A 26,333-nucleotide genomic window follows, 5' to 3' on the forward strand; every position below is an offset into this window, starting at 1 on the left:
AAGTAATTATCTTTATAATTTTTTTTGCCCTCGTCAAACAGTGCTGGGTTTTGACTCTACCAAGCCTGCAACAGTGTGATAACGTTTCCACAACCTACACCCTGACTGGTTGAACATGTTCCTTTTGCGGATCTCATATCATCTCTAGCCGCTTTATCCTTCTACAGGGTCACAGGCAAGCTGGAGCCCATCCCAGCTGACTACGGCTGAAAGGCGGGGTACACCCCGGACAAGTCGCCAGGTCATCACAGGGCTGACACATAGACACAGACAACCATTCACACTCACATTCACACCTACGGTCAATTTAGAGTCACCAGTTAACCTAACCTGCATGTCTTTGGACTGTGGGGGAAACCGGAGCACCCGGAGGAAACCCACGCGGACACGGGGAGAACATGCAAACTCCGCACAGAAGGGCCCTCACCGGCCACGGGGCTCGAACCCGGACCTTCTTGCTGTGAGGCGACAGCGCTAACCACTACACCACCGTGCCACCCCCTTTTGCAGATGATTAAAAAAAAAAAAAGCTGTGTGCACGCGCGTGTGTGTTTGGGGGGGGGCACTCACCACTTTTTTGCCCACAAACATTCACCTTTAATGTGAAAGTGACAATTTATGGGACAGTCATTTTGAAAAAAATATATACATTGTCAGTTTTCCGATGAAGAAAATTGTAGACAAATTGCACTGTATGTGTAAAGACCTAAAGACTGTGCCCCCAAAAAAGCTTGCATTAGAGATTACAGAAAGCTTGAAATGTTAAGAGGTTTAATTGTACATTTCTTGGTCATCACAACCAAGGTGCAGTGATTGTGAAACAGATACTAAAGGTAGTTTTGTCTATGGAAGGCAGTGAGATTTAACCCCCCCCCCAACAAAACGCCTAAAATGGTTTTTGTGGAAGAGACAGAAGTGGCAGACTGCCACTGTATTTTAACACTTGAGTACATACTCATATACATTATAGTTATTTAGCTCAAATTCACATGTGCACTGTAACAATGTGTGCTTTTAGTAGATGTTCAGACTCAGGTTCAGAATAATTTCATAACCTATTGCATCAATTTTGCCATTTTGTTTAAATACAAATATCAACTGCCATCATGCACTACAGTACTGCATCTTAAAATCCAAGTAGAATTAGGAATAGAATCAATATGTACAGAATATTTATATATAGTCATTGTTCATCTTTTTCTCTGAAACTTGTGTAGAGGACAAAAAATTGTATAAACGATGGAAAAGTAAAATAAAATGATAGCGTCTTGATTAATCCTCATACACTCAGTTATAAATGAACAAAAAGTGACATGTAAAACCAACAAACATCTCAAACTCATTTTACAGTTTAACTTATGGTGTACATGCTAATTTTTTCCTCCTCAACATTGGGTTCATGGACCCATAGAAATTGAGTCACATGCATAACAGCTTTGGTACTTAAATGCCTACTGTGTCTGCCGAGAAAATATTTAAATAACACTGTACAGAGAAAGAAAAAAAAATTACAGACCTAATTCTACAAATGAGAAAATGTACATAATATACATAAATATACTTTTGTCATTTTCTTTAGTGGGAATGAAATGTGCATAGCTCTCTTTTACACTGATCTTGCAGTGTAGTTTTTACATGAGACGGACACCTCATCAAAATGCAGATGATGCTCAAGGCGATTTCATAAGTCAATAACCAGAAATCAGACTTGCTATGACACACAAATGAAAACTAGTCTTCATTTTGGCAACAAAACCAAACTTTCATGCATGTTCAGCAAATATCTTTTTGTAAGAATAACACAAAGAATGAACCTGAAGTTTCTCAAAGTTAGGGTGCAGTGCAATTTAAGCTATGCATGCAAGAACATTCTGTAAAGAATTAGGCTGAGCATTATTTTTGTTGGTATAAAGCCTCACAGTGCAATAAACAAATGCAAATACACACATTAAAACCTTGCCTTGACTTGGGGCTTTTAAAGAGACATCATAGAAGATTGTATGCATATTAAATAAATAAGCTTTGTTTATATTAACAGGCTGTTAGAGAAAGTGGACATCAGTTCTCTATGCATTTGTAATGTTGCCTCCATTGGAAATAACTTGCACATTCTTATATCCAGTCAAATTGCATACTAGATTGTCAGATGCAGTACTGTGCAAAAGTCAGAGCATCCTTTTAATTTTTCAATCAAAATTACACAGGTCTTCATTTTGTTTGTAATATTACACTTCAGTATAGACCTGCATAAATATACTATGGTCAAACATCTTTGGACACCCGTCAGTTATAACCATTTGTGCTTTTTGAACATCCTATTCCAGATTTAGGCCCCTCTTTGCTGTTATAATAACCTCCACTCTTCTGGGAAGACTTTCCACTAGATTTTGGAGCATGGCTTAGGGGATTTGCCAATTCAGCCAGAAGAGCATTAGTGAGGTCAGGCACAGGTGAGGAGTTCTGGGGCTTCGCCAATGTACTGTACATTTTCACACCATTGTTTACCACCAAATAAGTGCTGAATGGCCATTTGATTGAAAACAAAAGGAGTAATCTCTAACTTTGGTCCAGGACTGCATATCCAAATCGTTCGGCTATTACATGGAAATTTTTTTTAACGTAAGCTCACTTGTTCCTTTTTTGTCCAACATAAACTCCCTTTGGACATCTGCATCAAATGTGAACACGTATTGGAGTACATCAAATAAGTTAAATGTTCCATCTTGCTACTGTTTTCCCTGAATTTATATCCTCAACCCCACGTTTGCAATTTTATTAGGTAAACATATATTGGATTTCCTTACTACAAGGGAAAGGCATCACTAGATGATCACTTTAAAGGGTGTGTTTTATTAACAAATAAATAAATTTTAAAAAACCCACACTTGTGCCAACACCACACTTTGTCACTGCTGTGCTTAAAAAAATATTGGACAACCACCCAAATAATATCCGGTCAGTGCTGTCCTACAGTAATCTCTTTCCACTGATCAATTGGGGCTGACAACTAATGCATAGTGACAAATGAGCTACAGTCAGTAACATAGGCACAAAGCATATCTCTTTTACTTGGTAGATTTAACTAATAAACTGGAAACTGAGTTCTAACTACTCCACTAAGAGACAATACCTGGTATCCATGTGATATATTTGGCACTCAGATTTACCATCCTCTGCACTGTCAGAAATAGGGGTACAGCAGGAGTCCATTTCTGTCCTCCAAGGTACAATCTACACTAACGTACCCCCTAGGGCTCATTATTGGACTTCAAGGTAACCATGTGTACCTTTTTAGGGCCAAAAAGGTACACATGTTCCCAACCAGTATATAAATGGCATACATAAGTACCTTAGAGGGTACTGCCCCAGTGACGTGCCATTGTACCCCTAAAGGTACAATGATGTACTTTGTTTTCTGAGAGTGTGGACTGGTGATGGCAAATAAGTGCTCTTTAGGTATTCAAGCCATCTCATTAACAAATAGCTTACAACCAAAAACATTCACAGCTTATGGAGAAGGAGCCAGCTTGTGAGACACTGGCATAGTTTTTCTAAAAAAAATAAGCTGCAGTAGTCATACATCGAGTCATGCAATAAATAATTCAGTTGCATTCTGAATGCTAAGTTGAACACAGTCTTTCATTTATGCCTTTGAAGTCGAAGAGTTGGAAGTCTGCATACAGTTAAAGACGTTAAATCCAGGCAGAGTCACCTTGCCAAGATTGTAGAGGTCTTTGTCAGAACCCTGGTTCATCCTCTTGACCAGGTTCTTCTCATAGAGCAGAGGGTGGTAGGCACCCATGGTGCAGGCTGTGTCTTTGAAGTTCTGATAGTAATGGCAGAGCTCAGTTCTGCGCCGTGATGGCAGGAATTCATAGACATGGACCACGTCACAGATTGACATCATTAGTATTGTCCCTGGGGGAAATGGGAGACATCTTTACAGAACTGGTGATTGCACAGAACTGAACATGACTGCATTGTGTTTGGTTAATGTCTTGGACAAGCAAACATTTCTGCCACATACTGAAGAAAACGATAATGTAATGTGCATTTCATTTTTCTGAATTATAGAAAAAAAGTAGGAAATTGCATGAATTAATACCCAGATTGGGAGATTAATTTTTGTTAATATTAGCTCTCTCTCACATGCCACAACCCGCAGACGGGTAAAAACCACAGATTATGCTCCCTTTCTCTCCATTTCACCCTTCTCCTTTTGTATTCCTTGATCCCCTTCGTGTTATACTCAGTGCAGACAACGCTAATCAGTCTTTTCCACTCCGTTCTGTTGTTCACTGTTGACTGCCATTTATCAAGGACATGACCACACTTTAGAGCACTTTTACAGGTGCCCTTGAAACGGAGCAGAAATCTGTAGGTTTGACTTTTCTATTCAAACTCGTAACAAAAACTCTGTCCTGTAAGAAAATGTTTGCCATGTACACAGATATCCTCTAATCTAGACTGCTCATTTGAAGGTACTGTACAACATATTTGGCTTCAAACATGATATATGTGCTGTACTTGCTAATTAGCAAATCTACAAAATATTATGAATTGATCTTTTGCTTTGAAAGTCAGTTTAAAAAAAAAAAAAGTGTATCAAAAAGTATGTAATTCAGAGCTTCAGCATTTGTCATAAGAAAAAGTACCCAAAGAATAACCAATAACAAAGCTGTTTTTCCTATTGTATTGTCAGTACTGCAAGTATCTGTAAAAGTGAACATTGCATACCTAGTAGGCCTGAGGAAGGTGGGTTCTTCTGAATAGGCTCAGCCATGTTGCTTTGTAGCTGTTTCCATATCTCCCATTCCATGCTGGGATGTAGGATATAAAACGGTTGTTGAGGGTGTAGCCGTCTGTACCGTTGATATTGTTTAAATATTGGATAATCAGTCTTGTTATACCACTAAAAATAGGGAAAGGAAAATTGAGTCATTTACCTAGTTACTGATTCATTACAAACATTACTGATTATTTCCATTTTTTCTTCCTTCCTACAGAGGATCACTCACACTTTTTACATATCTGCCATATTCATACTTGTACTGAATATTCTGCTCATACTGCCATTTTTTTAGTTAATTGCACTGTATAAAAACTGTTTACAATACTTTACACTTTATACATCTTTTATCTTTGATAGACTTCACTGCTACATTGTTTATCCTGTCAAATCTGCCATATTTATACTTGCACTGAAAATTCTGCTCATACTGCCATATTTCCTCATCTCATTATCTCTAGCCGCTTTGCCCGTAGTCAGCTGGGACTGCCATATTTATTTATTTATATTTATACTGATAATTACTATACTGTCAGACTGCTGTTCCCGTTTACATTGTTCATTCTGTTTATATTGTCATTCCTCACATTTAAATTTATACCGTTAATTCTGTTCACACTGCCACGTTTGCACTTTCTGGATTGACACTGTCGTTTCTTAGGCTACATCCACACGACAACGGCAACGAGATGTTATTTAAAAATATATCGCGTCCAAATGGGCAACAATCAGTAAAATATCAGGTCCATATGGCAACGCAACGCTGGCTGAAAACGATGCAATACACATGCCACACCTCTAGGGGCGCTGTAAGACGGTCCCTTCGGAGACACCAGAACAATAGAAGAAGTAAGGATGCATATTAGCCACAAAGTCAGGAAAATCTGTTTGTAAAATTACATTATAATGACCAAATACAATGAAAAGTATTTTTCCAGTCTCACCTGTGAAAGGTAATCCCATGTGATCTCGTTTGGATGGCAAACCTGTTGGTACAGTTAAACGCAGCTAATCTTTATTCTCCGCTTTGACCTCTCCAAAATGGCGGCGAGGATGACCTATGATTCTACGCAGAAGGCGGCGTCTTTAATGGTCCGGAATAAATTGAATGCTAATTAAATAATGATTAATTTGCTCCTCTACGCCCTTTTTGAGGAATGTATTGTAGGACTTAAAAACCCACATCTGAAGAGGTGAGATCGCTCTTTTTTTCTCTATTTTTGCTGGCTGGATTGACTCTCTCTCTCTCTCTCTCTCTCTCTCTCTCTCACTTTGCACCATTACACAATAAATATTCACAGTGAAAATATTTTGTAAGCGCGTTTCATGAACCAAGTTATAGGATTTGTTGACAACTCGCATCGCAATGAGAAGATCATTGGCACTACTGGTGTTAAGACTCAGACCATTTCATAAATGAATATTTTGCTGTAGAGCTGCAGTGTTTGTACAATTGCATGTTTTTGCTTCACTATTACTGTCACTATTCTGCTTCTTGCATTACTACTGTGAACTAACACTGAACATAATAATAATAATAATAATAATATCTAAGCTCGTGTTTCACTCTCACTAGTGCTCTGTAAGGCTTTTTCCTGGTGATATTCGTTACACTTCTACCCGGCGTGAAGCACTCACAGTCATGTGGTTGTGACGTCATCGTAAACAAATCCGTTTTACTCATCCAGACGACTTCACAACGGCAACGTTGCCAGATCTTTCCACTCTGGAACCCGTTCTCAAAAAGATTGCGTTTTGGGTACCCAAAACGCCGGTGCCGTGTGGACGCCAGGCCTAAACGATAAGCAATTGTATCGGAGTCACCTGAATCCGTTGCCGTGTGGACAGGGCCTTAGATAGCTTTAGCTTGTGTGTGTAAATACCCCCCCCCGTTTTTTTTAAGTTTATATCTTGTACCTATATTTTATATTTCATGTTTATTACTGTTTGCACCGCGGATAAGACGGAAACACAATTTCAATTCTCTGCATGTCCTGCACATATGGCATTATTGACCATAAAGTTGACTTGAACTCATAGCACAGCCTTCCCCCCTCCAAAAAACTATGGGATAGTTCTCCCATGAAGAACTAATCTATAAAATTCAATAATGAAAAGATAGCCCTGTCCACTAAAACATGAAAAATTAAGTAATTATTAAAAAGAAAAAACTAGATAGGGCGGCACGGTGGTGTAGTGGTTAGCGCTGTCGCCTCACAGCAAGAAGGTCCTGGGTTCGAGCCCCGGGGCCGGCGAGGGCCTTTCTGTGTGGAGTTTGCATGTTCTCCCCGTGTCCGCGTGGGTTTCCTCCGGGTGCTCCGGTTTCCCCCACAGTCCAAAGACATGCAGGTTAAGCTAACTGGTGACTCTAAATTGACCGTAGGTGTGAATGTGAGTGTGAATGGTTGTCTGTGTCTATGTGTCAGCCCTGTGATGCCCTGGCGACTTGTCCAGGGTGTACCCCGCCTTTCGCCCGTAGTCAGCTGGGATAGGCTCCAGCTTGCCTGCGACCCTGTAGAAGGATAAAGCGGCTAGAGATAATGAGATGAGATGAAAACTAGATAGAACTCGATGCCAATGGTGTCGATGGGGATGCCTCTGCCTGGTAGACTACACGCCTTATTAAATTGTGATTTGAGGATGGACATTTGACCTCACAGTAATCTTGACCTGGTGAAATTACTTGTATTAGCCTTGGAGATATTGTGTTCACAAGGTTTTCAGACAGACATTTGACCACAGTGACCTTGACCTTAGACCTTTTGATCTCAAAATCTAAAATCAGTTCATGTTTGTCCCAAAGCACACGAATGGTGAAAGTTTGGTGAAATTCCTTTCATTAGCCTTTGAGATATTGCGTTCACAAGGTTTCGGGACGGACGCACGCACGGAAGGACAGACAACCCGAAAAAATATAATGTCTCCTGCACCTTACGGTGGCGGAGGCATAAAAAACATCTTGAGATTTGTATATATACACACACACACACACACACACAATATGGCTACCACATGCCTGAAAGTTCTAGGAAGGTGGAGCCCAATTTGCTCAAACAAATAACTCATTGATTGCATGGATTCACATTAACATTGGAAAAGCCATCTTCAGGACAAGTTCCAGAGGCCCCACACTTTGCAGATGTCGATCACTGATAAGAGCAGAGTTAAGTTTAAAATAACCACTTCTCAGGAAGCGCAAGTTCAGGCAAACTAACAAATAATCTTAAAGGTCATTTTTAATTCCTGGTTACAAATCCTTTGCAATAAGTGATTTCCAGAAGTCTGGACAACATAGATATGGTCAGACACTAGGTTTCTTTCCTGTTGATACTCTTCCAGGCCTTTATAGGAACAGTCCACTGTACTTCCATAATGAAATATGCTCTTATCTGAATTGAGACGAGCTGCTCCATACCTCTCCGAGCTTTGCGCGACCTCCCAGTCAGTCAGACGCGCTGTCACTCCTGTTAGAAATGTAGCTAGGCTCAGCATGGCCAATGGTATTTTTGGGGGCTGTAGTTAGATGCGACCAAACTCTTCCGCGTTTTTCCTGTTTACATAGGTTTATATGACCAGTGATATGAAACAAGTTCAGTTACACAAATTGAAACGTAGCGATTTTCTATGCTATGGAAAGTCCGCACTATAATGACAGGCGTACTAACACCTTCTGCGCGCTTCAACAGCGCATTGATACTGAGCTCCGTATCAATGCGCTGTCGAAGCGCGCAGAAGGTGTTAGTACGCCTGTCATTATAGTGCGGACTTTCCATAGCATAGAAAATCACTACGTTTCAATTTTTTTAACTGAACTTGTTTCATGTCACTGGTCATATAAACCTATGTAAACAGGAAAAACGCGGAAGAGTTTGGTCACATCTAACTACAGCCCCAAAAAATACCATTGGCCATGCTGAGCCTAGCTACATTGCTAACAGGAGTGACAGCGCGTCTGACTGACTGGGAGGTCGCGCAAAGCTCGGAGAGGTAGGGATCAGCTCGTCTCAATTCAGATAAGAGCATATTTCATTATGGAAGTACGGTGGACTGTTCCTTTAATGACTTACAGATTAGGAAGAAGTAACACGTTTACCTTTGGACTGTGGGGGAAACCGGAGCAGGTTAGGTTAACTGGTGACTCTAAGGCTACATCCACACGACAACGGCAACGAGATGTTATTAAAAAAAATATCGCGTCCACATGGGCAACGGATCAGTAAAATATCAGGTACATATGGCAACGCAACGCTTGCTGAAAACGATGGAATACACATGCCACACCTCTAGGGGCGCTGTAAGACGGTCCTTCAGAGACACCAGAACAATAGAAGTAGTAAGAACGCATGCGCATAAACTATTATGCGCGAGACTTCATATTAGCCTCAAAGTCAGAAAAATCTGTTCGTAAAATTACATTATAATGACCAAATACAATGAAAAGTATTTTTCCAGTCTCACCTGTGAAAGGTAATCCCATGTGATCTCGTTTGGACGGCAAACCTGTTGGTACAGTTAAACGCAGCACATGAATGAGGCATCTTTATTCTCCGCCTTGACCCATCCAATATGGCGGCGAGGATGACGTATGATTCTACGCGGAAGGTGGCGTCTTTAATGGTCCGGAATAAATTGAATGCTACACGTTGATGGATTAATTTGTTCTTCTACGCCCTTTTTGAGGAATGTATTGTAGGACTTAAACCAACATCTGAAGAGGTGAGATCGCTCCTTTTTTTCCCTATTTTTGCTGGCGGGATTGACTCTGCCCCAAGAGCTATTCTCTCTCTCTCTCTCTCTCTCTCTCTCTCTCACTTTGCACCATTACACAATAAATATTCACAGTGAAAATATTTTGTAAGCGCGTTTCATGAACCAAGTTATAGGATTTGTTGACAACTCGCATCGAGTTTGTTACACTTCTACCCGGCGTGAAGCACATGTGGTTGTGACGTCATCATAAACAAATCCGTTCTACTCATCCAGACGACTTCGCAACGGCGCCGTTGCCAGATCTTTCCACTCTGGAACCCGTTCTCAAAAGATTTCATTTTGGGGCACCCAAAACGCCGGTGCCGTGTGGACGCCAGGCCGAAACGATAAACAATTGTATCGGATTCACCTGAATCCATTGCCGTGTGGACAGGGCCTAAATTGACCGTAGGTGTGAATGTGAGTGTGAATGGTTGTCTGTGTCTATGTGTCAGCCCTGTGATGACCTGGCAACTTGTCCAGGGTGTACCCCGCCTTTCGCCCGTAGTCAGCTGGGATAGGCTCCAGCTTGCCTGCGACCCTGTAGAACAGGATAAAGCGGCAAGAGATAATGAGATGAGATGAACATGTTTACCTCATTTAGGTCAGAGGAGAAAGGGGCAGGATCCCAAGCCACTAAAATTCCACTGCTGTATAAAGAACTGGACAGGAAGTGGTGATCATCTGATGCCATCACCTTAAAGGAGATACGCAGAGCCTTTATTTTTAAATACATTTCTAAGTGGATAGTATCTCCATCCTTGACTCTTGTATGCTGCATAAATGGGAATTTAAAAAATATATATTTTTGAGAGTTAAAATCAACCGCAAAGTTGGCATTCAAGCTGCCCCACTGAGCCAGCCAGCCTTGAGTGCATGACGTCACAGCGGGAACCGGTTTTAAGGCCGACGCCTTTTACAGCTATAGACCCAAGTCATATAAATAAAAATTTATGGTGAAAGTAAGAAATACCGTTACCGACTTGCTCAACTAAGACGGATTTGACTTCACTGATTGTGGGTTGACTCTCATTAAAACAGGATAGGTGTTATAACTTATGCAACATACATGTACATGCATGCATTTTCACTGATAAAACATAAAAGGCTAATTAAATAATCAGATGAACTGAGACAACCACATTCTGAAGCAAATTAAATAATCTTATACCGGTAACTTAAACACACAATACAAGTTACATGTATTAACCTAAATGCAGGTAAACAACTTTTTTTTTTTTTAATCCAAATGAGAGTTGGAGCTTACCCGTCTGTGTTCTCGCTTCTTGAAGGCCGATATCGTGGACGATTGTTTTGAAACAATCTGACTTTCAGTTGTTTGTTCAGTTCTCCGTTCATTCACTTCTTCCATGTAAGGGAGAAATGGCAGCAATATCCAGTTTAGAAATCAGATGTCTACTCCCCTCATTCACTTTTCTTCATACTGTGTATTCCGCCATTACTGCTGGGCTCAGGCAATTACTAAAACCCGGGACGGAATGAGATGTCACCGGTTTTAGCAACAACTGCGGGGAGGTCACTGCCCGAGCGATATGTCCCATCCTGTTCCATCCCAGGTTTTAGCAACAACCCTCGGCTCACTCCGGGAGGACTGGTGCAACTGAACTCACTTTCCTTTTAAAAAAATAAATAAAAGACTTTCCTTTTCCTTTAATTGTTGGCATTGCATCCTCTTTCAGTACAGGCTTATAGCCAACGCTCCTCAACAGATCAGAGGTCTCGTACAAGTCTTCAGTAAAATGTGCAGAGCAGAGGAGAGACCACTTTGTAGGCATCCAATGTGCCCGTGAACTTCTCACAAAACACGTCCAAATCTTTGCAGTTTGAACATTCTTGGACCATGAATGCAACGTAAATCCACCATCTTCTGTCGTATTGCTGCACCGGCCAAAAACACATCTACGTGGCATGGCGATAAATTAGCTCAAAATGGAGGATCGGAGTTGCAGTCAGCTCTGTGTTTTAGTATAGCGGAAGTGGTGATGAGACCGATAAGACTTCCTGCTGTGACGTTACGGACGTCAATGTCATTCACTCAGACCGCTACCTATATAAATAACTTTAATTGTAAAAAATTACTATATTAGATTTATTGTTAACGCTTAAAACTATTCCTGTGCCATTCTTGAGGTCTCAAGGCATTTATAAACGAAAGTGAGGCCATGGCTCTGTGTATATGCTTTAAAGTGAATGTCTGTCATTAGATTTGTCCCATGTTACACAATCATTAGATTTTTTTTCCCCTTTTGAGACTTTAGAAATACCTGAGAATTGATGAGGCGCACTGTAGTTTTAGAGCCCACATCTTTCTCAAAGCCCGCTGTGGGTGCAGCATTGAATCGGACCACTGCATCATGGGCATCTGGAAACAAAACATTTCACAAGATGGATTAAAGCTGTGATGTTTACCGTCCTGTTTGTTACCAATCATGCTAAATGATAATGTACTGATATTAGTATTTAAGAGGTGGAATGTCACTGATGGTCTAATTGAGTGAAAGTATCTTGCAATTTTGTAGACTTTTTACATGATTAAATGCCATTTTGGATTTCATCCGATTCTGGAGTGCGAGGGGTTTTTATTTTTTTAATTTATCAATCAACACAGATCCTTTAATATTTAAACAATACACCATTTACAATTATGGAAATAATAATGGAAAAATATAGCTAAAAGCAGGGGCAGCATGGTGGTGTAGTGGTTAGCGCTGTCGCCTCACAGCAAGAAGGTCCGGGTTCGAGCCCCGTGGCCAGCGAGGGCCCTTCTGTGTGGAGTTTGCATGTTCTCCCCGTGTCCGCGTGGGTTTCCTCCGGGTGCTCCGGTTTCCCCCACAGTCCAAAGACATGCAGGTTAGGTTAACTGGTGACTCTAAATTGACCGTAGGTGTGAATGTGAGTGTGAATGGTTGTCTGTGTCTATTGGCCCTTTTCCACTACCCTTTTTCAGCTCACTTCAGCTCGCTTCAGCCCGACACGGCTCGCGTTTCGACTACCAAAAACCAGCACGACTCAGCTCGCTTCAGCCCTGCTTAGCCCCTAAAACTCGCACCGTTTTGGAGTGGGGCTGAAGCGAGCCAAGCCGTGCCGAGTGAGGTTGGGGGCGTGAGCAGACACTCCCCTGTGCACTGATTGGTGAGGAGGAGTGTCTTCACATGCCCACACACGCCCCGCGAGCGCGCTGGGATCTGTAAACACCGCAAACCCGGAAGAAGTAGAATTACGAATTACGATAATTTCTGAAGCCTTATGCGCCTCGCCTCATCTATACGCTCTTGCCAGTATCTGTCCGCGTTGTTGGTGACAACAAGCCACAGCACCAAGACCAGCAACACTAACGACTCCATGTCCTCCATGTTTATTGTTTACTATTCGGGTCGTGAGACTACCGCTTAAAAGCTCACTGATGTCACTGTTTGCGCTGCTTAACGACATCACCTGACGTCCACCCACTTTCGCTAACTCCACCCAATGTGTCCACTCACTTCCAGCCAGCGCGGTTCAGCGCGGTTGTAGTCGAAATGCAACTCCAACAGCCCCGCTCAGCCCGACTCAGCACGGCACGGCTCAGCCCGACTCAGCCGCGTTGGTAGTGGAAAAGCGGCATAAGTGTCAGCCCTGTGATGACCTGGCGACTTGTCCAGGGTGTACCCCGCCTTTCGCCCGTAGTCAGCTGGGATAGGCTCCAGCTTGCCTGCGACCCTGTAGAACAGGATAAAGCAGCTAGAGATAATGAGATGAGATAGCTAAAAGCAGTGATTAAGGGGACCAAGCACTTTTTGGACTCAGCTAGTAACAAATAATCTTAAAGGTCATTTTTAATTCCTGGTTACAAATCAGGGGGGTGTTTAAAAGTGGCTGATTTCCTGTTTGGCAACTTGCAGATTTGGTACATCAAATACACTCGGCTCATTCCAGGGAATCAAGAGAAAGAAGAAGCATGATTTGATGTTGAGCATTTAAAAAAAGAAGTTAAGAGAAGATTTGCTAATTTGTGAATTATAATAATTCCATTTGGAGGTGAATTTTAACAAAACTTGGAATCTCATAGGCTGTGCTCCTTCATACACTTGAAGTTTAGTCTGAATATACAACACCATTGCTGAGATATTCCCTCACTTTGATTTTGGACTTTGCCATCAAATCTGTTTGCATCTTATGGACAAACCTTCCCGCATTTAAAAAAGAAAAAAAAAGCTGGTCTCACAATGTTGTTCTCCAAGTTTTGTGATTGGACAAAATTGGTAGAAATCAATTTCTGCCATAATGAAGTTTAAACATCATGGTATCCTGAATTTGGCTGACCTAAAGAACCCGATGAACATGGACTCATGATTCTTTGCAGAGTTATTATTGTAAATGTATGTCCAAATTGCCCTACTGTTGGCACTAGTGTGTTTAAATGTAGACCATAAACGATGTGTAGGCAGCTGATGCAGTCCTTTATCACTGTGCTACTGTAAAAAGCATTATCAGCTGCCATAAGACAACCATACCAAATATTATAAGCAAGATGAAAACGTAATTTCATTAGGGTACCCAAAAGCCTTCTGCAGTTGTTGTGACTAATGCTCTGACTCTTCAGTCAGAGCATTAGTCATAAGTTATGTCAACACTTGGGTGGGGTTTACATTAGACCGTATCAGCGGATCATCAGATTAACGTTTTTAAAACGATTAACATGCACACAGCAACACCAATACACGATTCGCCTGCACACAGCAACGCCAATACACGGATACGCTCGGCTCCGCAGGCATCCTGCGCTCCAAATCACTCCGCCCTGAACAGCGAGTGCCCTCTGGAGGGTGCGCACTCCGGCCCTGCGCAGCTCACAGAGCGCACGAGTGAAGTGCACGAGCAGTAATTCGGGACTGAGCCGCTGTGTGTGTGCTCTCAGTGCATATCGGGTATGCGCGTCACTTACCACTTGCAAGTGGAAGGATGGCAAGCCTAAAGACAATCATAACTACACAATGGGCAGTATTTGCATCAGTATTTGCAGTATTTTCATACTTTTATACTCTTTAATGAAAGGTGATACAAGGCGGAAGCCCGCGCCGTTTTTCAGCAGTCGCGTCACATGACCAACGCCAGCGAATCAGGAAGGTGGATGTCACAGTGACGTTGTCCAATGACAACGCCAGCTAGAGCTCAGCACAGAGTATCCGCGTATCTCAATGTTTACACAGCACCGGACCAGACACGATCTGGATTGAATACGTGGATGCTGGCGGATTCCCGTTTCCCAGCGTTTTAATGTAAACGGACAGTGCATCCACGAAGAAAACGAGACAGATATGGTCTAATGTAAACTTGGCCTTGGGGAATTGCCAGGTAAGTGACTCAGATCCCTACATTCTTAGGAAAGGTATAGCGGGGTTACAATACTAAACTGCTCACACAAAATGCACTGCATTTCTCCAGTTCAACTCCACCGCTTCAACACGGCGCCATTTTGCTCAAATAAAATGTGAACTATATCCAATCACAAAACCAGGAGCCATCAGCCAATAGCATTCGCTGACAGATGTTCACTTTTTTTTTTTTGAAATCTTGCGGTTTTATTTTTATTTTTTAAACGGTGGTCTTAAAACACTGTCTTATAAACTTGTGAAGTGAATCTAATCATAACTGGAGTATACTGTTACACTAGGGGTACACTCTCCAGGACAGAGGACTTTTTGCTTTCCAGTTCAAGAGATGCTGGGGGGTTTATGGCTGCTATAATGAATTATAAAAGGAACTAACTTGATTTGTGGATGTAACTAAATGAACAGAACATACATATTGTTCTTATATTAATCAAAAAATAAAATAAATAGTAATGAATTAGCCACATAGCCACTTTTAAACAAAAACAAAAAAGCAAGCACGTCTTTGCTGATCAATTATGTTTGAGTTCAGTGGAATGTTTCAAGTGAATTTTTAAAAAATGAAATTGTTCTCTTACATAAGTTAAAAACATACACACCAATCTCTTTCCCTAATCCAGAGTTTCGCAGAGAACCTGCAGACGACACAACAGCACATGTTTTAAATGGGCCAAGTGTAGAGGTCAGGGGTTGTGCAGGCAGCTGGGAGGCCCAGGGAAATTTAGCAAATGGCTCCATCTCTGGTGTTAATGTGGTGGTTTTCACCATCTCTTTGAGTTGGCACAAGAGCTCTGGACCACTCAGTTTTCGTTGTCTTTTCCTACCATCTGAGCTGGAGAAATTCACGCCATATTTATTCATCGCCTAAAAGAGAAAAGACAATTATGGAAATAAAGGGAAAGCTCAGGAACTACTACTACTACTACTAATAATAATAATAATAATAATGATGTTAGGTCTTGTTTGAGGCAACATTCACTTCATCCAAAGAGTGAAATCATGTCAGTGATGTGCATATTACAACAACTGTGTTTAATCTCTTGCAATGGGCAACTGTGCAAACTATAGCGGGATCACGCTTCTATCTATCCCAGGAAAAGTATTTAACAATGTCATCCTAAACAGAATAAAAGACAAGAAACAGAATAAAAGACAAGGTAGAGACTAAACAGAGATCAGCAAGCAGGCTTTCGCAAAGACCGATCCTGCACAGACCAAATTGCAACACTGTGGATCACTGAGAAGTCGACAGAGTGGAATTCTTCACTTTACATCAATTTCATTGCCTTTGAAAGGACACTGGACAGCATCGATGGAGATGCTCTTTGGAAGCTTTTGCGACATTGTGGGACATCAGTCAAGATTGTCAACATAATCTGTAACTCGTATGAGGGGTTGACCTGCAGGGTGATCCATGGAGGACAGCTTACAGAAGCATTTAGCGCTAGAACGAGAGTCCAGCAAGGCTGCTTGTTTTCACCATTTTGGGTCCTGCTGGCGATTGACTGGATTATGAGATCAGTCACAGCACAAGCAAGGAACGGAATCCAGTGGACACCATGGACACAGCTAGAAGACCTGGATTTTGCAGACAACCTGGCATTACTGTCACACATGCACCAGCAGATGCAGAATAAGACCAACAGAGTGGCAGCTGCCTCCTCCCAAGTTGGCCTGAACATTAACAAGGAGAACACTAAAGTCCTTATGGTCAAGGCAGCAAACCCTGAAGCAGCATGATTAGAAGGAGAAGTGGGTGCCTTTACATAACTGAGTAGTGTCATCAACAAACAGGGAGGCACAAATGTGGATATCAAGAACAGGATTGGCAAAGCAAAGGCAGCCTTTGTGCAGCTAAAAAATATGGAAATCCAAAGAACAAATGCTAAAGACCAAGATAAGACTTTTCAACAGCAATATCAAATTGGTCCTCCTCTGTGGAGCTGAAAGGTGGAGGACAATAGAAGCAGCCCAGCAGAAATTGCAAGCCATCAACACTCGTCTCCAAAGGATACTTCAAGTACGTTGTCTGAAAATCATCAGGAACAACGAACTGTGGAAGAAAACTAACCAGATGGTTGCCAATTCAGAGATACTAGAAAGACGATGGAGGTGGATTAGGCACACTCTCCGCAAGCCCCCCCACCAATATCACAAAGCAAGACCTCATGTGGAACCCCTAAGGCAAGAGGAAGAGGGGACGGTTGAGGAACACATGGCGACAGGACTTGGAGGCAAACACAAAGCACCTGGGGTTGACCAGGAGATAGCTGGAGAAGAGGAGAGCACAGGACTGAGATGGCTGGAGAAACCTCGTTGATGGCCTATGCCCCAAGAGGGGTAAAATGCATAACTAAGTAATTAAGTAGAGGATAATGTTAATCATAATACATGTTTCAGGGAGATTTTTATATTTCTCCCAATTTTGTACCAGTACAGATTATAGTGTACTGTTTATGAATAAGAAGTCTACAAACCTGTGCCCACCACCCATACATATACCAATATACTGTACATGAAATTATATGGAAAGACACACTAAAAGGGGAGGGGAATAAAAGTTGTGTAAGACTGTACAATTCTGAATTAACTTGATAAACTAATTTATTTGAATTCATGACAATAAAATAATCCCTTCAGCAAATTACCATTTTTTCCATCCCTGTAAAAGGGTGCTGTCCAATCATCGTATGGACGCTGGTGTTTTGCCCAGATTGGCTGGAGAAGTCATGAGGATTTGTTCAAACATTTTCCAGCAGTTGAACACACACACCCTATGGGTATTATTGTAATATTTCTTTATAGCAGCATATGGTATTTTGGAAAATGATTAACAAATCATGGAACCAGGGTCATTTATTTACTTATTGGTTTGTTTTTTTAAATAAAGGTTTTTGATACCATATTCAATTTAAATTGTTGTAACTTAACATTGGTGTCAACATAGGGTCTCCATCCAAAAACCTTTATTTAAAAAAAAAAAAAAAAAAGTACCGCACATGCTAAAAGACCATTCTTTCAAATCCCATTTTATCAGAGTAAAACATCAGCCACTAGCTCAACAAGCTCTTGACAAAAATGCCAAATTATTCTGGGTCATATACAGTATAATGAAATGAGTGCCTGTTGATTCTTTTCGGTAAAAGTAATTCTCTTGCCAGACAAAAATTCTCATTTAATTATTCCACTAGATATCACACCATCAAATTCACCTCTCACCTGATAGTTCTGCACCACCTTCTTCAGCCTAGGGCCCAGCATGCTACTGGACATCTCGTCATTCCAGACTGCTCCAAGCTCCCCCTTGGTGACAAAGAAATCTTCCATTTTCTGGCTGGCTGGGTCTACTTTTCTTTGACCGCCTAGAATAGTCTCGAATGCACGCCCTAATGGTTTGTCCCATATCCAGGCAAGAAACCCATGTCGCTCCCTTTCTTTGCTTCCTGAGTGCTGTTCCTTTTGACTTGCTTCCATCGAGTAGTTCAAGGATGAGAGGACAGGAATAGGCTTTTGAGGATCTCCGGGAATAACACCTGGGAGTTTTTGAGGGTCCACATATATCGGTTTTGATCCGCCTGCTCTCCGAAGCACCTGTATTGATGGATGAACAAAACTGAATTAAAATTGTGTTTTGTGCAACATCTCTGAAATGCAAGCTGTGAATGTGTGTAGTTTGGCACATACAGCGGAAGCAAATAAACATACCTTTTCAATGGCATGTGCCCTTGGTTGTGCCCGAGTCCGTGCCCTCACCCCAAAGATGGCATCAGTGACTGGTACACTGTTCTCAGCACACAATGTATAAAGTACAGCCATAGCCATGCAAAATAGGGCCATGCACAAAACCCCTCGACGGGCTCGACGTCTCAATCGCCAAAGCAGGCTAACACGATCCATTGCTGCACCCGGGATCTAGGAAAGACACCGATAATCAAGTGAATTTACATCTAGGACATACATGATTGGTGTTATTCAGGACAGCATATAGGAGAAAGTGTACCATCAAAAAAAAAGAAAGGGGGGGTGCTGGATGAAGCTAAATGTGGAACAGGTGTCTTCACTCAGGGGGAAGGGACGGCGGCACGATAGTGTAGCACCGTCACCTCACAGCAAGAAGGTTATAGGTTCGAGCCCAGTGGCCGACAGGGGCCTTTCCGTGTGGAGTTTGCATGTTCTCCCAGTGTCTGTGTGGGTTTCTTCCAGGTGCACCAGTTTCCCCCCCACAGTTCAAAAGACATGCAGTTAAAGTTAACATGGGGCAGCCATGGGCTCAAGTGCCCTTGAGCAAAGCACCTAACCCCCAACTGCTCCCTGGGCACTGTAGCATAGCCGCCCACTCCTCTGGGTGTGTGCGCGCTCGCTCATTGCTCACTTGTGTGTGCATGTGTGTTCACTGCCCCAGATGGGTTAAATGCAGGAGGAATTTCACTGTGCTTGAGTGTACGTGTGATCAATAAAGGCTCCTTGTACTAAACCTCATCATTGCTCCCACTGTTACTGAGCTTATACTCTCAAAAGGTACATATTTTGTACCTTTAATGTGCATCCCTCACCTGGGAATGTAAATATACCGTGCTTGGCTCTAACTGATCAGCTAATTATTACCAAGCTGTTTGGTCACAAGTTAAGGAAACTTCAAACCCTTCACACAGAGTTCCCCCTGGGTTCTGAAAAATATTCTCCACTTTTTTCCTTGGAAAATCAAGTCAAAGAAATATTCTTCACTTAGTCTGCATTTTTTATTAGCTACTGACTTATCAAAGTGGACTTAATACAGGTTTATACCAACCAAACTGGGACAATTCAAATATTTGTACAGATACAGCTAGGCCTCTCCATTACATATAAAATTTGGGCTCCACTCCAGCCTCTAATAAGAAAGACTTGATTTTGGGCACCCTGTGCACCATCAGGCTAAAATAAACCTCTTTAGTTTGAGCTTACTTAAGGATATTTTAGCAGGGAATTATTCAGAAGAGATATTAGGACTGCCTTTACCTTTTACTTCAACAAAAAACTGATTTACAAAATGAACAGAGTCGAGAACAGTCTTGGACCACCAACAGTGAAGAAATCTTCAAGTTTTTACAGAGTGAAGGAATCTGAATTTGCTGTCGATTTACGAACCGAACACAGCATGACTCCGCGTTTTATGTCCGCCGCGGGGACTCAATAATGCCGCTTTTCCACTACAAACGCGGCTGAGCCGTGCCGTGTCGAGCTGAGCGGGGCTGTTGGAGTTGCATTTCGACTACAACCGCGCTGAACCGTGCTGGCTGGAAGTGGGTGGACACATTGGGTGGAGTTAGTGAAAGTGGGTGGACGTCACGTGATGTCGTTAAGCAGCGCAAACAGTGACATCAGTGACAGTGGCGGAACAAGTCAGAGCCGAGCCGGGGGCGGGGCAAATGACCGGGCCCTTTATTAAAGCTTATCATAACATCATTTTAGGCTACAAAATGTCCGCAACTGCGGTGATTACCAATTTCAACACTACCGGGTGCAACTATGTTATTTAGTACATCAAGTCCTTCAAACGAACATGTAACTCAGAAACAAAAAACATTAGGATACTGTACATGGCTCATAATAAAACATCAATAGCCTATACTGCGCACATTATTTGAAGGGCATACGAATGAGCGCTCAGAGTGGTGACAGGAAGAGTCAGAAATAAAAAGGAGGGCGGTGCAAACCTCACTGAATGCACTGTGTTCACCAATTTCAACACTACGGGGTGCAACTATGTTATTTTGTACATTAAGTCCTTCAAACGAACATGTAACTCAAACAAAAAAACATTAGGCGACATACTGTACATGGCTCATAATAAAACATCAATAGCCTACTGCGCGCATTATTTGAAGGGCATACGACGAGCCTTGCGCTCCGCGAACTCGTCCACGATGCTCTGTATGTCACTGATTCAGTGATCTTTTAAGCGGTAGTCTCACGACCCGGATAGTAAACAATAAACATGGAGGACATGGTGTCGTTAGTGTTGCTGGTCTTGGTGCTGTGGCTTGTTGTCACCGACAACGCCAACAGATACTGGCATGAGCGTATAGATGAGGCGAGGCGCATAAGGCTTCAGAAATTCTCGTAATTCGTAATTATTATTCTTCCGGGTTTGCGGTGTTTACAGATCCCAGCGCGCTCGCGGGGCGTGTGTGGGCATGTGAGGACACGCCTCCTCACCAATCAGTGCACAGGGGAGTGTCTGCTCACGCCCCCAACCTCACTCGGCACGGCTTGGCTCGCTTCAGCCCCACTCCAAAACGGTGCGAGTTTTAGGGGCTAAGCAGGGCTGAAACGAGCTGAGTCGTGCCGGTTTTTGGTAGTCGAAACGCGAGCCGTGTCGGGCTGAAGTGAGCTGAAGCGAGCTGAAAAAGGGTAGTGGAAAAGGGCCATAAGTCACACCCCCTGTAGAGGCTTGTTCGTATTGAGACCTTGAGAAAAGTGCTATAGCTTACACTGATGAAGTCTCTGACCCAAAGTAACTGTTTCCACTCTCAATGTCCATGTGCCTGGTAATAAATCAACTTGAAACGTCTTGAAAGTTGAACTTTAATCCTCGTTTTAACAATTACAAAGGTTCTAAGATGCAGAGAGCCAGGTAAGAAAAACTGTTCGCTTCCACGGCTCCTCAAGATCTACAATGAGAAACACGAGACCGTTCCTATGGAATTCTAATTCTTCTAATTCTAATTCTTCTAACCTTGCCACATATTATTCATCATTTTAATCATGAAATAAACTACTTATATGAAATTACACACTCAAATGAAATTATTTATACCTTTTAACATAAACTGTAATTCACATCTATATGAATTCTACTTTGGCCGCTACACCCCCCAAAACAGAGCGCTTCTGTGCCATGCCGGCTGACAGCACTTTCAGTTTGGCGGTTTTTTTTTTTTTTTAAATTACACGACCCCTGTATTACTCACCCTGCCCGATGTGCCCGAGGACGGTCTCTGGGGCTCTGAGTGTGCCTCCCCTGTGACTGTTTCAGCCCTTAAAATCATCCTCAGTGCTTGGAGAAGCTTGCCCAAAAAAACTTAAATTTATCATACTTGCCAACTTTTCAAAATTCTCATGGGAGTGAAAAGTGCGTGAACAACATTTTCAATTGGACGAGGGTATGATGCTCGGTTGAAATGATTTTAAAAAAAAAAAAAAGTGGATCCCAGTCAATTGGAAACCATTTAAAATTTATACAATTAAAGAGAGTTTTTGAATTGTTGATATTGTTCTATCAGTTACTATAGGTTATGGGATTCATGCATCAGGCATGAGAGCGCTCAGGATGAAAAATCTGAAATAACACTCATTTTTTTTCGCGGTCCAAATCCTGTGCTCCGATTGGCTGGTGAGCAGGTCCATATCCTACGATACGGACCCCAGTTACGGACCTCTGGCGACTCGCTCGTTCACAACAACAAACATAGTAGCATTTTTTGTCAAGATTTACACTACCGTTCAAAAGTTTGGGGTCACTTTGAAATTTCCTTATTTTTGAAAGAAAAGCACTGTTCTTTTCAATGAAGATCACTTTAAACTAATCAGAAATCCACTCTATACATTGCTAATGTGGTAAATGACTATTCTAGCTGCAAATGCCTGGTTTTTGGTGCAATATCTACATAGGTGTACAGAGGCCCATTTCCAGCAACTATCACTCCAGTGTTCTAATGGTACAATGTGTTTGCTCATTGCCTCAGAAGGCTAATGGATGATTAGAAAACCCTTGTACAATCATGTTAGCACAGCTGAAAACAGTTGAGCTCTTTAGAGAAGCTATAAAACTGACCTTCCTTTGAGCAGATTGAGTTTCTGGAGCATCACATCTGTGGGGTCGATTAAATGCTCAAAATGGCCAGGAACATGTCTTGACTATATTTTCTATTCATTTTACAACTTATGGTGGTAAATAAAAGTGTGACTTTTCATGGAAAACACAAAATTGTCTGGGTGACCCCAAACTTTTGAACGATAGTGTATCTTTTTTTTATAAGACTTATAAGATTATCAAAAATCTTATAAATTTTTGCCAGCATTTCTCAGCATAATAATTTTACAGCATGGATACCGATAACGACAGTCTTCACAGCGAAAGAGAGTTTTATTACCCTGAGGAAGAAGAAATAAAAGAAAACATTTCAGCAGAAAGCTAAAACCTGTAATTTGCTAACACTGAGCAAAAACATGGCTGAATCCTGAATGACTCCTATTTGTATAAATAGGGGACTACATAGGCAGCAAAATGCAGGGGGTTTTTTCCTGCCATGGAAGTGCACTTGTATACCGAGGAGGAAGCAATTCGCATTACAACCATGAATGAGGATTCAATATAGCATTAATTTTACAGCATGGATAGTGATAACGATAGTGTTCACAGCGAAAGTGAGTTTTACTATCCTGAGGAAGACAAAATAAAAGAAAACATTTCAGGAGAAAGCTAAAAACCTCTAACTTACTAACAGTTTAATCTCATTAGTTAATGAGGCCCGTTTTGGACCATGTTATCCTAATACATAATATTACGTTAGGTAAAAAGAAGGAGAGAGAGAAGAAGAAACCTTTATTTGTCACATGCACACTTCAAGCACAGTGAAATTCATCCTCTGCATTTAACCCATCTGAAGCAGTGAACACATGCACGCACACAGAGCAGTGGGCAGCCACACCAGAGTGCCCGGGGAGCAGTCAGGGGTACCTTGCTCAAGGGCACCTCAGCCCAAGGCCGCCCCACGTCAACCTAACTACATATCTTTGGATTGTGGGGGGAAACTGGAGCACCTGGAGGAAACCCACGCAGACACAGGGAGAACATGCAAACTCCACACAGAAAGGCCCTCGCCAGCCGCTGGGTTCGAACCCGGAACCTTCTTGCTGTGAGGTGACCGTGCCAACCACTACACCACCGTGCTGCCGTACTTTAAACTTTAAACCATTACAATCTCTTCTTCAAAGTTTCACCAAACGGCTTTATTTATGCAATATGAAAAGGTCATAATACTGTATAACTTTGGTCGAGCAAAAACACCGAGCAAAAACATGGCTGAATCCTGAATGACTCCTATTTGTATAAATAGGGGACTACATAGGTGGCAAAATGTAGTTTTTTTTTTCCTGCCATGGAAGTGCACTTGTATACTGAGGAGGAAGCAATTTGCATTACAGCCGTGAATGAGGATTCAAAATGGCGGCTCGGCTTTTCCTTTTGGGCGCTCTCGTTTTCTGTTAGAATTTGGTAAAGAAAAAAAAAAATATATATATATTATTTACCAGCTTAAGGTCGATCCGTATCGTGAAATACCGTGACCTCAGCCTTGAATACTGACCTCGGCCCAGAGGGCCTCGGTCAGTATTTTCAAGACCTCGGTCACGGTATTTCACGATACGGACCGCCCAGCTGGTAAATAACATGCGTCTTGAATTTTAATACAACAATGAAAGGGAAGGTCTTAAATCAGATTTTCAGCTGAAAAATCTCATGCCTGAATATTGTATACATACAGAGACCCACAGAAAATAACACAAGTGATGCTTTAGAAGAATGTTTATAATTTTTTTAAATAGTCACAGTGAATGAAAGCATTATTGGTTTGCATCAAATGTGTTTTCCTTCTGTAAGCTCATATAAAAATAGAGAACTATAATATATATAAATTAAATAAAAATTTAACCAAAATAGTAACAACTCAAATAAATACTGCACTGTCTGTCTTAGTACTACTAAAATGCATCTCTCTCACTAAACACTTTCCAACAGAATTTTTAAAAAGCACTAGAAATACTATCAAAATCCTATAGGAATGCAACAAAGGAATGTGCTTATTTGCAAACTTCGAAAGTTTTCAAACAAAATTTTAAAATGGCACTATAAATACTACCATACTATCAAAATATACTCCATAAAGAAATTCACTCAAATGCAAAATTTTAGTACTACCAAAATACATTCACTAGTAATCTTTCACTTAAAACCTCAAAACACTATCAAAATCAATCACTTTCCAGATAATTCATTTATAAACTTTCACTTAAAACTTTCAAAAACAGAAATTCAAAATAGCACTAAGACACTACCACACTTCAAATACACTCAAACAAATTCTCCGTCATGCAAAATTTCACAAAACACTTTAGAAGTTGTACAGTTCGTTTCTGAAATGGTACGGAAGACTAGTTTAATTTCACACTCAAATGTCCATTAATTATATTCTGATTTAAGGTATCTTTACCTTAAAATGTGTAACTGGCTGGTCGAACATTTGCTTATCCATGGAAATTCATTCTCCTATGCAACCTGGTATTTGCATTCATATTTTTGCCGTTTGGTATTGGTTTAGTGGCCATGATGAATGACTGCTTGTAAAAAAAAAAATGTTGGACAGCCTGGGTGAATCCTACATTACGGAAGTGACTGTCATTCTGTTCGTTGATTGGTTAAAAGTCAGTTGACGTCGCAGTGTTTCTCATACGATTCTGATTGGATATAATCGGGATTACTTTTAACTTATCGGTAGGGATTTCCCAAAACCAGGAGATTATCCAGTTTTTAACAAATATGATCAGGAGGTGGGAGACAGAGACGAAAATCGGGAGCCTCCCGCTGAAATCGGGAGGGTTGGCAAGTATGGTTTAGACTGTGCCATTGTTCGGTTCACGCGGAAATAATGACACCACCACACAAGGCGGATTAAAACGCACTGCGATTGGTCAAAAGTTTGGCGTTCACGTGGTCATTACATGTCGTCAATTTTTATTGGGTCACAAGCACGTGCTCATTGTTTACACTCTGGCTTCCTGCAGTCCCTTCACTGGGGTTGGATTTCAGCAAATGAAGGGATTTCTATAAAAAGATGACTTATGATAAATGACAAATACATTCGTCACTGACGACTGCTAGTAATTTTCCCTTCGTCACTGATGGATTACATCCTTCAATGACGAGCACCAGTGGGAGCCCTGCTTCACAGTGCAGAGGGCTGCTTGGACTGCGGTTGAAAGACTTTGCCCTAAATGGGTTTTATAGTTATTAGTATCTCTGATTAATTAATTAATTAATTACCTATACAGTGTAGAGTAAATTTTAGTGTTATACTGTTTTGTAATTTTCCTTTTCACTGAGTGTTGCCTCTTCAAGGACTAAGGACTTGGAACATTCTGCACCGAAACATGTTCATCTTATGCTCGTTACGTGCATAGCAGACGTGCAGACCGATTAGAGAGAGGACCAATCAGCTTGAGAGCTGATCACACTCCCGGAGCATGATCAGGGCATGTAATGCAACGGATGTCTCCCTTTTGTCTCGTAAAGAGTATATATAGATTTGAGAACAAAGAGGCGGTAAGTGGTGTGCTGAACCCTCATCACTGTGTGTCCATTT

At 41.6% G+C, this 26,333-nt stretch overlaps 1 protein-coding gene across 6 annotated transcripts in view; it reads right to left on the minus strand.

Moving 5' to 3' along the window:
* Positions 1-323: 323 nt before the first annotated feature.
* The window catches only part of st6gal1 (ST6 beta-galactosamide alpha-2,6-sialyltranferase 1), a 94,592-nt gene continuing 68,582 nt past the window's right edge, over positions 324-26,333 (minus strand). For 3 of the 6 annotated variants that reach the window (XM_060936235.1, XM_060936232.1, XM_060936233.1), the window contains 8 exons: positions 18,637-18,843; positions 18,151-18,522; positions 15,510-15,795; positions 11,824-11,921; positions 10,134-10,235; positions 9,248-9,289; positions 4,738-4,912; positions 324-3,918 (listed from right to left, as the gene is read on the minus strand). In XM_060936235.1, coding sequence (XP_060792218.1) covers positions 3,644-3,918; positions 4,738-4,912; positions 9,248-9,289; positions 10,134-10,235; positions 11,824-11,921; positions 15,510-15,795; positions 18,151-18,522; positions 18,637-18,843 — 1,557 coding nt within the window. In that variant the 3' untranslated portion in view covers positions 324-3,643. The remainder of the gene's footprint in view (positions 3,919-4,737; positions 4,913-9,247; positions 9,290-10,133; positions 10,236-11,823; positions 11,922-15,509; positions 15,796-18,150; positions 18,523-18,636; positions 18,844-26,333) is intronic. The other 3 variants (XM_060936234.1, XM_060936237.1, XM_060936236.1) reach the window with 3 other exon arrangements.

The sequence above is a fragment of the Neoarius graeffei genome, chromosome 12 (assembly GCF_027579695.1).
Source record: "Neoarius graeffei isolate fNeoGra1 chromosome 12, fNeoGra1.pri, whole genome shotgun sequence".
Taxonomy (NCBI): domain Eukaryota; kingdom Metazoa; phylum Chordata; class Actinopteri; order Siluriformes; family Ariidae; genus Neoarius; species Neoarius graeffei.